Raw genomic sequence first — 13,794 nt, forward strand, 5'->3', positions numbered from 1 at the left:
TTTAAGGTGGAAGCGGCAGGCTTTAGCCAAGGACTGAATGTGAGGAGTGAAGGAAAGATCTGAGTCAAGTGTGACCCCGAGACATCAGGCATGCGGGGTAGGGGTAATGATGGAATTGTCGCCAGTTATAGATATATTGGGGGTGGAGATTTTGGAAGAAGGGGGGAAAATGAGGAGCTCAGTTTTGGAGAGATTTAGCTTTAGGTAGTGAGAGGACATCCAGGAAGAGATGTGGGAAAGACAGTTAGTGACACAGGTTAGCAAGGAAGGAGATAGGTCTGGTGCAGAGAAGTAGATTTGGGTGTCATCGGCATACAAATGATATTGGAAACCGTGGGACTTAATTAGGGAACCTAGTGATGACGTATAGATTGAGAAGAGAAGGGGACCGAGGACAGAGCCTTGCGGTACTCCGACAGAAAGTGGTGACGGGGCAGAGGAGGCCCCAGAGAAGGCTACACTGAAGGTACGGTTTGACAGGTAGGAAGAGAGCCATGAAAGGGCTGTGTCACAGATGCCAAAGGATTGGAAGGTTTGGAGCAAAAGAGGGTGGTCAACAGTGTCAAAGGCTGCGGACAGATCAAGGAGGATAAGCAGAGAGAAGTGGCCTTTTGATTTTGCTGTAAGTAGGTCATTGGTGACCTTAACAATAGCTGTCACTGTGGAGTGATAGGGACGAAATCCAGATTGCAGCGGGTCAAGAAGGGAGTTTAACGTAAGGAAATGGGATAGGGGTGCATATACTAGTTTTTCGAGAAGCTTTGAAGCAAGAGGGAGGAGGGAAATAGGGCGGTAGTTGGATGGGGAGGTAGGATCAAGGGAAGGTTTTTTGAGGTTAGGTGTGACCAGTGCATTTTTCATCGATAAGGGAAATGTACCAGTGCTGAGGGAGAGGTTGAAATGTGTATATATTTTAGCCTCACCGAGTAGCATGGTCCACAATTTTATTTTTAACTATAGTTATTAAATTTTATGTTTTATTTAATAATGATACCGTACTCCACACAGAATGCATATTACCATCCTTTGTGAAGCACCTATGTAAAAAAGCACCTATGTTAAAACACATGATAGTTATAAGTAAAAGGTAATATACAAATTTATTTAAGGATAGGATATCCACAATATCAATAAAAAAGTGTCGGCACTATATAATGGACATTAAATACATAAAACATTAGATTCGTAAGGGGATGTATTCAAAAACCCAAATAGCAAAGAAATAGCAGCTTAAAACATAGACATAAAATAAGTTTGACACAGATCCATTAACTCAAGAGTTTTGTATATTAACCGGAACCTGTGTGAACTTTTTTGATTGACCTAAACACTTGTCAATCATAGATCATTGAAATCTTTTCTGGTATTTAAGGCGACCAGGTAACTAAGGTGGGCATCTTGATAAAGGCTGACCTATACCTGAAACGCGTAGATGCACTTTATTACCAGGTATCCTGTAACTTTAAAGCACTTTGGATTCACTTTTGAATGCTAAACGCTGACTCTCATAGTGTTTAACGGGTGTTCAATGTCCCTTTGTATATAACAAGGAACTTAACACAGCAATACCGTTTATTAGCACTTTCAGGAGAATCTCTGTTCCTGTTTCTTTTCTCTTGTAAGGTGTATCCAGTCCACGGGTTCATCCATTACTTGTGGGATATTCTCCTTCCCAACAGGAAGTTACAAAGAGGACACCCACAGCAGAGCTGTCTATATAGCCCCTCCCCTAACCCACACCTCCAGTCATTCTCTTTGCAAGCTCTCGACAAGTAGGAAGTATAAAGAGATATGTGGTGATTTAGTGTAGTTTTCATCTTCAATCAAGAGTTTGTTATTTTAAACGGTACCGGCGTTGTACTGTTTGCTCTCAGGCAGAAATTAGAAGAAGAATTCTGCCTTGAGGATAATGATCTTAGCAGATTGAAACTAAGGTTCATTGCTGTTCTCACACATAACTGAAGAGTATGGGAAAACTTCAGCTGGGGGAACGGCCTGCAGATTGCCTGCTTTGAGGTATGTTCAGTATTATTTTTTCTAGAGAGATGATATAGTCTAGAAAATGCTGACAGAGCCTTTTTGGAAATGTGGTAAGCTAGATGCAGTGATTTAATAACGACTGGGATCAAGCTTGCTAGGTTGGGTAACACTCATGTTATTTAATATGAAAGGATGAAGCAGTAGTCTTCCAAGTATGAATAAAAAGTCCAATCTTTATTTCATAGTTAAAACATCACAGCAAGGGGTAAGAAGGTGCAGGCTGGTTGACTAGTTTCGGCTGTGTGCCGTAATCATAATCCTGCAGCCACTTAAAATTGTACATATTTAAAGGGGTTTCCAAACACAGTGATTGGTCAATGTTAATGGGAGTGTAAATCCACCCCCTCACATAATTTAACCTCTTACTGAACTTTTTTCTGGGCCTGATAGGAGATTTGACCTTGTTAACATAGAGAAAGACTATAGGAAATAATGATCACAGATAATCAATGCATTTATGCAGGCTCAAAAATATGTTTATATATATATATATATACATGTATCTAGTGCATATGAAGAGATATACAGCACATATTCATATGTTTATAACTATGTCATAGATATAGGTAATATAATATAATATAACCCAGTATGCACAAATTTATAGAGAATGTATAAAATCTAAAATATAAAATATATATAGCATCAGTATGTAGATGATCTGTATTCATGCTAGTATAATTATATATACAGGCATACATGGTTATAACAATAATGGAAAGATACAATATGCTATTTGAATTGTTAAATAACATACATACTATAATATATATGACTTGGAAATGTGTTTATTATAGTATGTATGTTATTTAACAATTCAAATAGCATATTGTATCTTTCCATTATTGTTATAACCATGTATGCCTGTATATATAATTATACTAGCATGAATACAGATCATCTACATACTGATGCTATATATATTTTATATTTTAGATTTTATACATTCTCTATAAATTTGTGCATACTGGGTTATATTATATTATATTACCTATATCTATGACATAGTTATAAACATATGAATATGTGCTGTATATCTCTTCATATGCACTAGATACATGTATATATATATATATCTAAACATATTTTTGAGCCTGCATAAATGCATTGATTATCTGTGATCATTATTTCCTATAGTCTTTCTCTATGTTAACAAGGTCAAATCTCCTATCAGGCCCAGATAAAAGTTCAGTAAGAGGTTAAATTATGTGAGGGGGTGGATTTACACTCCCATTAACATTGACCAATCACTGTGTTTGGAAACCCCTTTAAATATGTACAATTTTAAGTGGCTGCAGGATTATGATTACGGCACACAGCCGAAACTAGTCAACCAGCCTGCACCTTCTTACCCCTTGCTGTGATGTTTTAACTATGAAATAAAGATTGGACTTTTTATTCATACTTGGAAGACTACTGCTTCATCCTTTCATATTTTGTTCTCTTTGGGATCACAAGGAGTCCCTCATTTGGCAGCAGTTTTTCTACAGTTCCTCACACACAAGCGAAATCAAGTGGACCAGTGGTTTTCATTTTTCGAGCTTTCTGGGAACCTGATTGGCTGATCGTTACACACCCCCGGCTTCACAGGCCCCCGATGACGTCACACGCTACGCTACGGAGTTCCGGAAGTCTGGTATTGTAGGGGATCCGGAGTACAGCAAATCCTTGCAGGGGAACCGGCAGTTCAGCCGTTGTTTATCCCCATTTAGGAGCACGCCTCTGAAATATTCCCCACCACCGGACACGGACCACAGCGACTCATTAAGGCAGAAGGGTGAGTTTTGAATTTCACCTTATTCCGCAATAGTGGATGCCTGAAAAGACTGGGGCGCATATATGAATTATATTCCTGATTGAAGGGGGTGTGTTATTACCGTTTACAGTCTTGGTACATGTGGTTCCTATCACACATCACTGATGTCCTGGCTTTGAGTGTTACCATCCTTTTGAATGTGACTCTATATCTGGGACTACTTCTCTCATTTATTACTCATGTTATTTGTTTCTGGTGATTAAGGTGATAAAAACGTTTTCTTTTTACACATGAAGATCGTTTTTTTGAGAGTGTTTAAACTTTGTTTTTGGGGTTTAATTGTCCACATGGCTTTTTCAGAAATTCCTAGGAGTATTTCTTTAAGGCCCCTCTGACATTGAGTGTGGTGGGAGGGGCCTATTTTCGTGCCTCAGTTGCGCAGTTGCTTAGACATCAAGCTTATCTGAGGAGTCCTTCTGTGTTTGAGGACCACTAAAGAGGGTTTCTTTCATTCCTGTTCGTCCCTAAGGTCAGGTAGGCGCCACAGCAGAGCTGTGGTGAGGTGTTTAGCGGTTTTATACCGGTGGTAGACGTTTTTTCAATCCGGTTTGGGGGCCAAAGGGTTAATCGTCCATTTCCAAGGGAGTGCAATATTACCTTGGTCTCATATACACACTGTAAAAATTTCGAAGAGTTTACTACTTTTTTTAACTGTTTTGCAGTTTAAGTGCTACTTTTTTTCTCTTAAAGGTACAGTACCGGTTTGAGGAAATTGTTGTTTTTTACTTTAATAAAGTGTTTTCCAATCTTGCTTGTGTCTTTGCTAGTCTGTTAAACATGTCTGACGTAGAAGAATCTACCTGTTCAATATGTTTAGATGCCATTGTGGAACCCCCTCTTAGAATGTGTACCACTTGTACTGAACTATCTAAAAGTTACAAAGACCATATTGTGGCTTTAAAAAAAAAAATATCACCAGAGGATTCTCAGACTGTAAGAAGGGAGATCATGCCATCTAGCTCTCCCCATGGGTCAGAACCTGTAACACCTGCACAAATGACGCAAGATGCGTCTAGCGCGTCTAATTCTTTTACTTTACGAGACATGGCGGCAGTTATGAGTTCTACTCTCACAGAGGTGTTGTCTAAACTGCCAGGGTTACAAGGAAAACGAGACAGCTCTGGGGCTAGAACAAATACAGAGCTTTCTGACACTTTAGTAGATATGTCCGTTATGCCCTCACAATGTTCCGAAGTTGGCGCAAGGGATTTGATATCTGAGGGTGATCTTTAAGATTCAGGGAAGTTATTACATCAGCCCGACTCTGACATGTCAACATTTAAATTTAAGCTTGAACACCTCCGTTTATTGCTTAGGGAGGTTTTAACAACTCTGGATGACTGTGACCCCATTGTGGTACCAGAGAAATTGTGTAAAATGGACAAATACTTTGCAGTGCCTGTTTACACTGATGTTTTCCCAGTCCCTAAAAGGTTTTTGGAAATTATAACTAAGGAATGGGATAGGCCAGGTATACCGTTCTCTCCCCCTCCTGTGTTTAAAAAGATGTTCCCCATAGCTGACGCCGTGCGGGACTCGTGGCAAACGGTCCCCAAGGTAGAGGGAGCTATTTCTACTTTAGCTAAGCATACAACTATTCCGATTGAAGACAGTTGTGCTTTCAAAGATCCTATGGATAAAAAATTGGAGGGTCTCCTAAAGAAAATTTTCTTACATCAAGGCTTTCTTCTCCAGCCTCTTGCATGCATTGCTCCAGTTACGGCTGCAGCGGCCTTTTGGTTCCAGTCTCTAGAAGAGGCTCTTCAAGTGGAGACTCCGGGGGATGAGATTTTAGACAGGATTAAAGCTCTTAAACTTGCTAATTCCTTTATTTCAGACGCCGTGTTTCAGTTAACTAAACTTGCGGCTAAAAATTCAGGTTTTGCCATCATGGCGCGTATGGCGCTATGGCTTAAGTCCTGGTCAGCAGATGTTTCATCAAAATCTAAGCTTCTTAACATCCCCTTCAAAGGTAAGACCCTATTCGGGCCTGATCTGAAGGAGATCATTTCTGATATTACTGGGGGAAAAGGTCACAAGGGCCCTTCTCCAGGATAAGTCTAATAAGTTAAGGACCAGACAGACTAATTTTCGCTCCTTTCGGAACTTCAGGAGTGGCGCGGCTTCCGCTTCCCTTAGTACAAAACAAGAGGGAAATTTCACCCAGTCCAAACCAGTCTGGAGACCTAACCAGGCTTGGAACAAAGGGAAACAGGCTAAAAATCCAGCCACTGTCTCTAAGACAGCATGAAGGAGTAGCCCCTGATCCGGGACCGGATCTAGTGGGGGGCAGACTTTCTCTCTTCGCCCAGGCTTGGGTAAGAGACGTTAAGGATCCCTGGGAAGTGGAAATCGTTTCCCAGGGATATCTTATCGAATTCAAAGGATCATCACCAAAGGGGAGATTTCATCTCTCTCAACTATCTGCAAACCAGATAAAGAGAGAGGCATTCTTACATTGCGTCCAGGATCTACTGGTTATGAGAGTGATCCACCCAGTTCCAAGGGAGGAACAGGGGCAGGGTTTCTATTCAAATCTATTTATAGTTCCCAAAAAAGAGGGAACTTTCAGACCAATCTTGGATCTCAAGATCCTAAACAAATTCCTCAGGGTCCCATCCTTCAAGATGGAGACAATTGGAACCATTCTTCCTATGATCCAGGAGGGTCAATATATGACTACCGTGGACTTAAAGAATGCTTATCTGCACATTCCGATTCACAGAAATCATCATCAGTTCCTCAGGTTCGCCTTCTTAGACAGGCATTACCAGTTTGTGGCTTTTTCCTTCAGGTTAGCCACGGCGCAAAGAATCTTTACGAAGGTTCTAGGGTCCCTACTGGCGGTCCTAAGGCCGCAGGGCATAGCAATGGCTCCTTACCTAGACGACATCTTGATCCAGGCGTCGACTCTTCAAGTCGCCAAGTCCCATACGGACATTGTTCTGGCCTTTCTGAGGTCTCACGGGTGGAAGGTGAACAGAGAAAAGAGTTCTCTCTCCCCTCTCACAAGAGTTTCTTTCCTAGGGACTCTGATAGATTCAGTAGAAATGAAAATTTTTCTGACAGAGGTCAGGATATCAAAGCTGCTAACTTCCTGCCGTGCTCTTCATTCCATTTCTCGGCCGTCAGTGGCTCAGTGTATGGAAGTAATCGGCCTAATGGTAGCGGCAATGGACATAGTTCCGTTTACCCGCCTACATCTCAGACCACTACAACTTTGCATGCTCAATCAGTGGAATGGGGACTACACAGATTTTTCTCCTCTGCTAAATCTGGATCAAGCGACCAGGGATTCTCTTCTCTGGTGGTTATCTCGGGTCCATCTGTCCAGGGGAATGAGCTTCCGCAGGCCAGAGTGGACTATAGTGACAACAGATTCCTTCTGGGCTGGGGCACGGTCTGGAACTCCCTGAAAGCTCAGGGTTCGTGGACTCAGGAGGAGGCCCTCCTCCCGATAAACATTTTGGAGCTAAGAGCGATATTTAATGCTCTTCAGGCATAGCCTCAACTGGCTGTGGTCAGGTTCATCAGATTTCAGTCTGACAACATCACGACTGTAGCCTATATCAACCATCAGGAGGAACAAGGAGTCCCCTGGCAATGATGGAGGTTTCCAAGATAATTCTATGGGCAGAGGCTCACTCTTGCCATCTCTCAGCTTTCCATATCCCAGGAGTAGAGAACTGGGAGGCAGATTTTCTAAGTCGGCAGACTTTTCACCCGGGGGAATGGGAGCTTCACCCGGAGATATTTGCCCAACTGATTCATCTATGGGGCAGACCGGAGCTGGATCTGATGGCGTCCCGTCAGAATGCCAAGCTTAATCGTTACGGGTCCAGGTCAAAGGATCCTCAGCAGCGCTAGTAGATGCCCTAGCAGCGCCCTGGTCCTTCAGCCTGGCTTATGTGTTTCCACCGTTTCCTCTTCTCCCGCGTCTGATTGCCAGAATCAAGCAGGAGAAAGCTTCGGTGATCTTAATTGCTCCTGCGTGGCCTCGCAGGACTTGGTATGCAGATCTGGTGGACATGTCATCCTGCCCACCATGGCCTCTGCCATTGAGGCAGGACCTTCTAATCCAGGGTCCATTCAAACACTCAAATCTAACTTCTCTACGCTTGACTGCGTGGAGATTGAACGATTGATCTTATCAAAGCGTGGTTTTTCTGAGTCTGTTATTGATACCTTGATCCAGGCTAGGAAGCCTGTCACCAGGAAGATCTATCACAAGATATGGCGTAAATGTCTTCATTGGTGTGATTCCAAGGGTTTCTCATGGAGTAGGGTTAAGATTCCTAGGATTCTATCTTTTCTCCAAGAAGGATTGGAAAAAGGATTATCAGCTAGTTCTTTAAAAGGACAGATATCTGCTCTTTCTATTCTCTTTCACAAGCGTCTGGCAGACGTTCCAGACGTTCGGGAGTTTTGTCAGGCTTTAGTCAGAATAAAGCCGGTATTTAAACCAGTTGCTCCGCCATGGAGTTTTAATTTAGTTCTTAAAGTTCTTCAAGGGGTTCCGTTTGAACCTATGCATTCATTAGATATTAAACTTTTATCTTGGAAAGTTTTGTTTCTTGTTGCTATCTCTTCAGCCAGAAGAGTTTCAGAGTTATCGGCTCTGCAGTGTGATTCACCCTATCTGATTTTCCATGCGGATAAGGTGGTGTTACGTACCAAGCCAGGTTTTCTTCCTAAGGTTGTTTCCAATAGAAATATCAATCAGGAAATTGTTGTTCCTTCTCTGTGTCCGAATCCTTCCAAGAAGGAACGGTTGTTGCACAATCTGGATGTGGTTCGTGCTTTAAAGTTCTACTTACAAGCAACTAAGGAGTTTCGTCAAACATCTGCCTTGTTTGTTGTCTACTCTGGAAAGAGGAGAGGCCACAAGGCTTCGGCAACTTCTCTTTCTTTTTGGCTAAGAAGCATAATCCGTTTAATTTATGAGACTGCTGGCCAGCAGCCTCCTGAGAGGATTACAGCTCACTCTACTAGAGCGGTAGCTTCCACATGGACATTTAAAAATGAGGCTTCGGTTGAACAGATTTGCAAGGCAGCAACTTGGTCTTCGCTTCATACTTTTTCTAAATTCTACAAATTTGATACTTTTGCTTCCTCTGAGGCTATTTTTGGGAGAAAGGTCTTACAGGCAGTGGTGCCTTCTGTTTAAGTTCCTGCCTTATCCCTCCCTTCATCCGTGTCCTTAAGCTTTGGTATTGGTATCCCACAAGTAATGGATGAAACCGTGGACTGGATACACCTTACAAGAGAAAACAAAATTTATGCTTACCTGATAAATTTCTTTCTCTTGTGGTGTATCCAGTCCACGGCTCCCCCTGTCACTTTAAGTCAGGTGTTTTTATTTTTTAAAACTATAGTCACCACTGCACCCTATAGTTTCTCCTTTTTCTTACTTGCCTTCGGTCGATGACTGGAGGTGGGGGTTAGGGGAGGAGCTATATAGACAGCTCTGCTGTGGGTGTCCTCTTTGCAACTTCCTGTTGGAAAGGAGAATATCCCACAAGTAATGGATGAACCCGTGGACTGGATACACCATAGGAGAAAAGAGAAAGACATTTATCAGGTAAGCATAAATTTTGTTTTTTCCTCATCCACTCCAAGGCACAAGCTGCATATTTAGATCATTTGGATTAGCTCATAAAGCTGACATACGAGTCTGATTGGAACCGCATGGCGACCCAGCTCCTAGCATCATCAGCATAGAGGCTACTAGCTTCACATAGAGGATAACAGAGGAACAATTACCACGGACACAGTTTGATATAATGTATCAGAAGGTACTTTCAAAACTGCAAATAAACAGCAATCTTTCAACTATCTATCAGCTGCACAAATAATAGTGATTTTTTCTCAGCTCACATCGTTACTAACGATTTCAAAGACACTGTGGCAAAAAAATCAGCCTTATTGAGACTTTCAAACTTATTTTATGTTTATTTTATGTTTATGTTTTAAACTGCTATTTCTTTGCTATTTAGGTTTTTTAATACATTCCCTTACGAATCTAATGTTTTATGTATTTAATATCCATTATATAGTGCCAACACTTTTTTATTGATATTGTGGATATCCTATCCTTAAATACATTTGCATATTACCTTTTACTTATAACTATCATGTGTTTTTAACATAGGTGCTTTTTTACATAGGTGCTTCATAAATCCCTAGACCGCACTACTACTCCCAAATCAAATAGGGCTAATTAGTCTGACACTAACTGTATTTATTTTTTCTATTAGTCAGTTTTTGCTCTCTAGCAGAGCGCTAACCCATCCTCCCCACTAGCTACACATTTTTACCACACATTTTTGAGAGATTAGTGTGGTATTTGGGTTCAGCTTACATTCTGACACTTGAGCAGTTCTCATACACACAACTTTCTATTTGCCAATATTACCATCCTTTAAAGTGTGCCAAATAATACTTCCATCCTTCTTTGGTACTTTTTCATGTCTGCACTATGGTCAACCTCTTAGCTTAGAAACTGTCTGTATTTTAAATGATTCGCTCTACTCCATTAACATCACAAGCTTATTTTCCCTTCTAAAGAATGCACTGAAACTCTGTAGGGTTATTTTATAAAACAGTCCCAATAGTTCCACTTCCCTTTGTCTCAAAACTACTTAAACAGTTACCTTACAAATTGTCTTACCCAATCTCTTTCCTCCAGCTCTCTATTTTACCCTCTGTAATTTGCCTTTCAAGCACAACTCACCTGAACAAAATTTTCTTCTGGGTATGCAGAGATACATATATGAATGAATCTAGCTTTATCTTCATACTTTAAGTTCCCATGACCCCAAAATTTTGACTGTAGACGTATATAGTCTTTTGCCATATTGCATTGCTTTTTGAAACCTTGCACACCTTGTGATTATTCTCCTTTAAAGGGACAGTCTAGTATAAATTAAACTTTCATTATTCAGATAGGTCTTTTAATTTGAATCAACTTTCCAATTTACTTTTATCATCAAATTTGCTTTTTTTCTTGGTATTCTTAGTTTAAACTAAACCTAGGCAGACTCATATGCTAATTTCTAAGCCTTTGAGGGCTGCCTCTTATCACATGCTTTTAAAATGTCTTTTCAGCACAAAGAGACAGAAAGTACACGTGGGCCATATAGATAACACTGTGTTCAGGCACAGGGGGTTATTTAAGATTTAGCACAAAACAATGCTAACTGCAAGACAATAGATAATAAACAGTCACAGTCATGTGATCAGGGGGCTGGAAGAAGGTTCCTAGATACAAGGTAATCACATAGGTAAAAAGTACATTAATATAACTGTGTTAGTTATTCAAAACTAGGGAATGGGTAATAAAGGGATTATCTATCTTTTAAAACAATAACAATTCTTTGGTAGACTGTCCCTTTAACAAATGTTGCTTGAAATATAACCGAGAGATACTACAGAGTGGAAATCGGATCTATTAGTTTAGTTACTTGCACACATTGGTCTGGACAAAGGTAGGAGTTACTTAGAATTCCCAAATTCCATATGATCATGCAAATAAGTACACTCATAGATCCGAATTCCACTCTGTAGTTCTGACTACGATCTTATGCTTTTTCCTTAAATGGCATGATAACAGTTTACTGCATGAGCACTACAGGGAGGCGTATCACCTTGTCATAACAGTGATCGCCTCACTGATTGGCCACTAAACACACACACCCTGACTCGCAACCCAATCATAGCAGATACGCTTTGATTGGACGATTGACACGTGACATCATATCTACATAACGGCCGGATTGGTCAACGGCCCTTGATAAGGAACACATGCTGGAGACACGGGCGCTTTTGACAAAACAGATGCGAAACATGTGTCAGGTGTTCGCACTGCTCCTCTCTATCAAGTGTTTAATTTGTTGGCCTTTATTGGCAAATTTTGTAGGACATTTCTCTCTTGTTGATTCGGTTCGGTGTGGTGGCTAATCCCCTCTGGGGGCAATTATTAGCAATTATTAGCATTTGGTAAAGGGAAAACTTTTCCCCACAGTTATTGATATAGTTTACGCTAACCCACCAGCACCATTATAGGTCCTACAACGAATAAACAGTTTCCCTCTATTATCCTGTTATATTTGGAGAGATAGCAGTGCTTTATTTTTATTTTTATTTAGTATATATTTTAGCCTCACCGAGTGGCATGTTCCACAATTTTAATTTTAACTATGATTATTAATTGTTATCTTTTATTTAATTAATTATACCGTACTCCACATACAATGCATATTACCATCCTTTGAAGTGTGCCAAATAATGCTTCCATCCTTCTTTGTTACTTTTTCATGTCTGCACTAAGGTCAACCTCTTAGCTTAGAAACTGTCTGTATTTTAAATGATTCGCTCTACTCCATTAACATCACAAGCTTATTGTTTTCCCTTTTAAAGAATGCACTGAAACTCTGTAGGGCCATTTTATAAAACAGTCCCAATAGTTCCACTTCCTTTTGTCTCAAAACTACTTAAACAGTTACCTTACAAATTGTCTTTGCCAATCTCTTTCCTCCAGCTCTCTATTTTACCCTCTGTAATTTGCCTTTCAAGCACAACTCACCTGAACAAACATTTCTTCTGGGTATGCAGAGATACATATATGAATGAATATAGCTTTATCTTCATACTTTAAGTTCCCATGACCCCAAAACATTGACTGTAGACATTGTATATAGTCTTTTGCCATCTTGTATTGTTTTTTTAAACCTTGCACACCTTGTGATTATTCTCCTTTAACAAATGTTGCTTGAAATATCACCGATAGATATGTTTTAACAGTAAAAAATGTTCCTTACTTTTCTCCTTGTACCCATGAGCAGTGATGTGGAATCTGTTGACTCTTTATAAATAAAGAATTATAAATAAATAAATAATATAATATACCCATAGCATTTTTTTAAAAAACATGCAACATCTGTGACAGATGAGATGTGATTTAGCAATTAAAAAACACAATTATCTTTTGTTTAGCAAATCGTTTAGACCAGAAAAGATTCCAAGTCACATGTTTGAAATAGATGAAGATTTTGACAAAGATGAGGTAAGCAAAGTATCCAGATTATCCATGCTGACCATGTAGAAATATAAAGATTTTGTTTAAAATGTTCACGCCTATTTAACTACAGTGTTCCAAATGTTATTATTTACTTGTATAATTCTAAAATTTTGACTGCCATTTAAAGTGACGGTCCATTTTGATGAATTAGTGCCCGGTTTTTAATAAACCTATTAAAACAAGGGCACTTTAATTCATCAAAATTGACATTTCACTGTTTTAATCCTGGCAGCCGCTCCAGCACTTCCTCCGCCTGCCGCAAGCTGTCTTCGCGGGTCCAAAATGACGAATCCGGCTTCCTCCAATCACAGCGTTGCATCAGGCCAAGATTCCCCCGGGGCGGGAAGCTGTGATTGGAGGAAGCCTGATTCGTCATTTCTGACGTCTGCAGAGGCTTCCGACGGCCGGGGAATCGCTGAAGCGGCATTCAGGATTAAAAGGTAAGTTTTTGAAGAAAACAGTGAAATGTCAATTTTGATTAATTAAAGTGCCCTTGTTTTTAATAGGTTTATTAAAAACCGGGCACTAATTCATCAAAATGGGCCTTCACTGTAAATACAAGATTAACAAGATCATTTATTGCTTTAAAACCTATTTGGGATTAGCTGTATTTGTAATGTTTGTATACACAGTATATTGTATGATGACTGTAATAAAAGAACAAAAAGAAAAGCTTATGTAACTACTGAGAAGTACATTTTTACCACTTGGCTGCCAGTAACATACAACAGTGATTTCACCCAAACACCAAACAGTGCGCTGCTTTCTGTTTTTCTTCTTCTTTATATCCCATCTCAGTGCTGCTTACAAGAAAATTCTCACAACATATTACATTCACTTCTTAGCCTCCTTCATTGCC

General features: G+C 40.1%; 1 protein-coding gene across 3 annotated transcripts in view; it reads left to right on the forward strand.

Annotated features, from left to right (window-relative positions):
* Window positions 1–13,794, forward strand: part of DOCK11 (dedicator of cytokinesis 11) — a 923,283-nt gene that overhangs the window by 118,944 nt on the left and 790,545 nt on the right. For all 3 annotated transcript variants that reach the window (XM_053699249.1, XM_053699251.1, XM_053699250.1), the window contains exon 5: window positions 12,851–12,920. In XM_053699249.1, coding sequence (XP_053555224.1) covers window positions 12,851–12,920 — 70 coding nt within the window. The remainder of the gene's footprint in view (window positions 1–12,850; window positions 12,921–13,794) is intronic.

The sequence above is a fragment of the Bombina bombina genome, chromosome 1 (genome assembly GCF_027579735.1).
Source record: "Bombina bombina isolate aBomBom1 chromosome 1, aBomBom1.pri, whole genome shotgun sequence".
In the NCBI taxonomy this organism is placed as follows: Eukaryota; Metazoa; Chordata; class Amphibia; order Anura; family Bombinatoridae; genus Bombina; species Bombina bombina.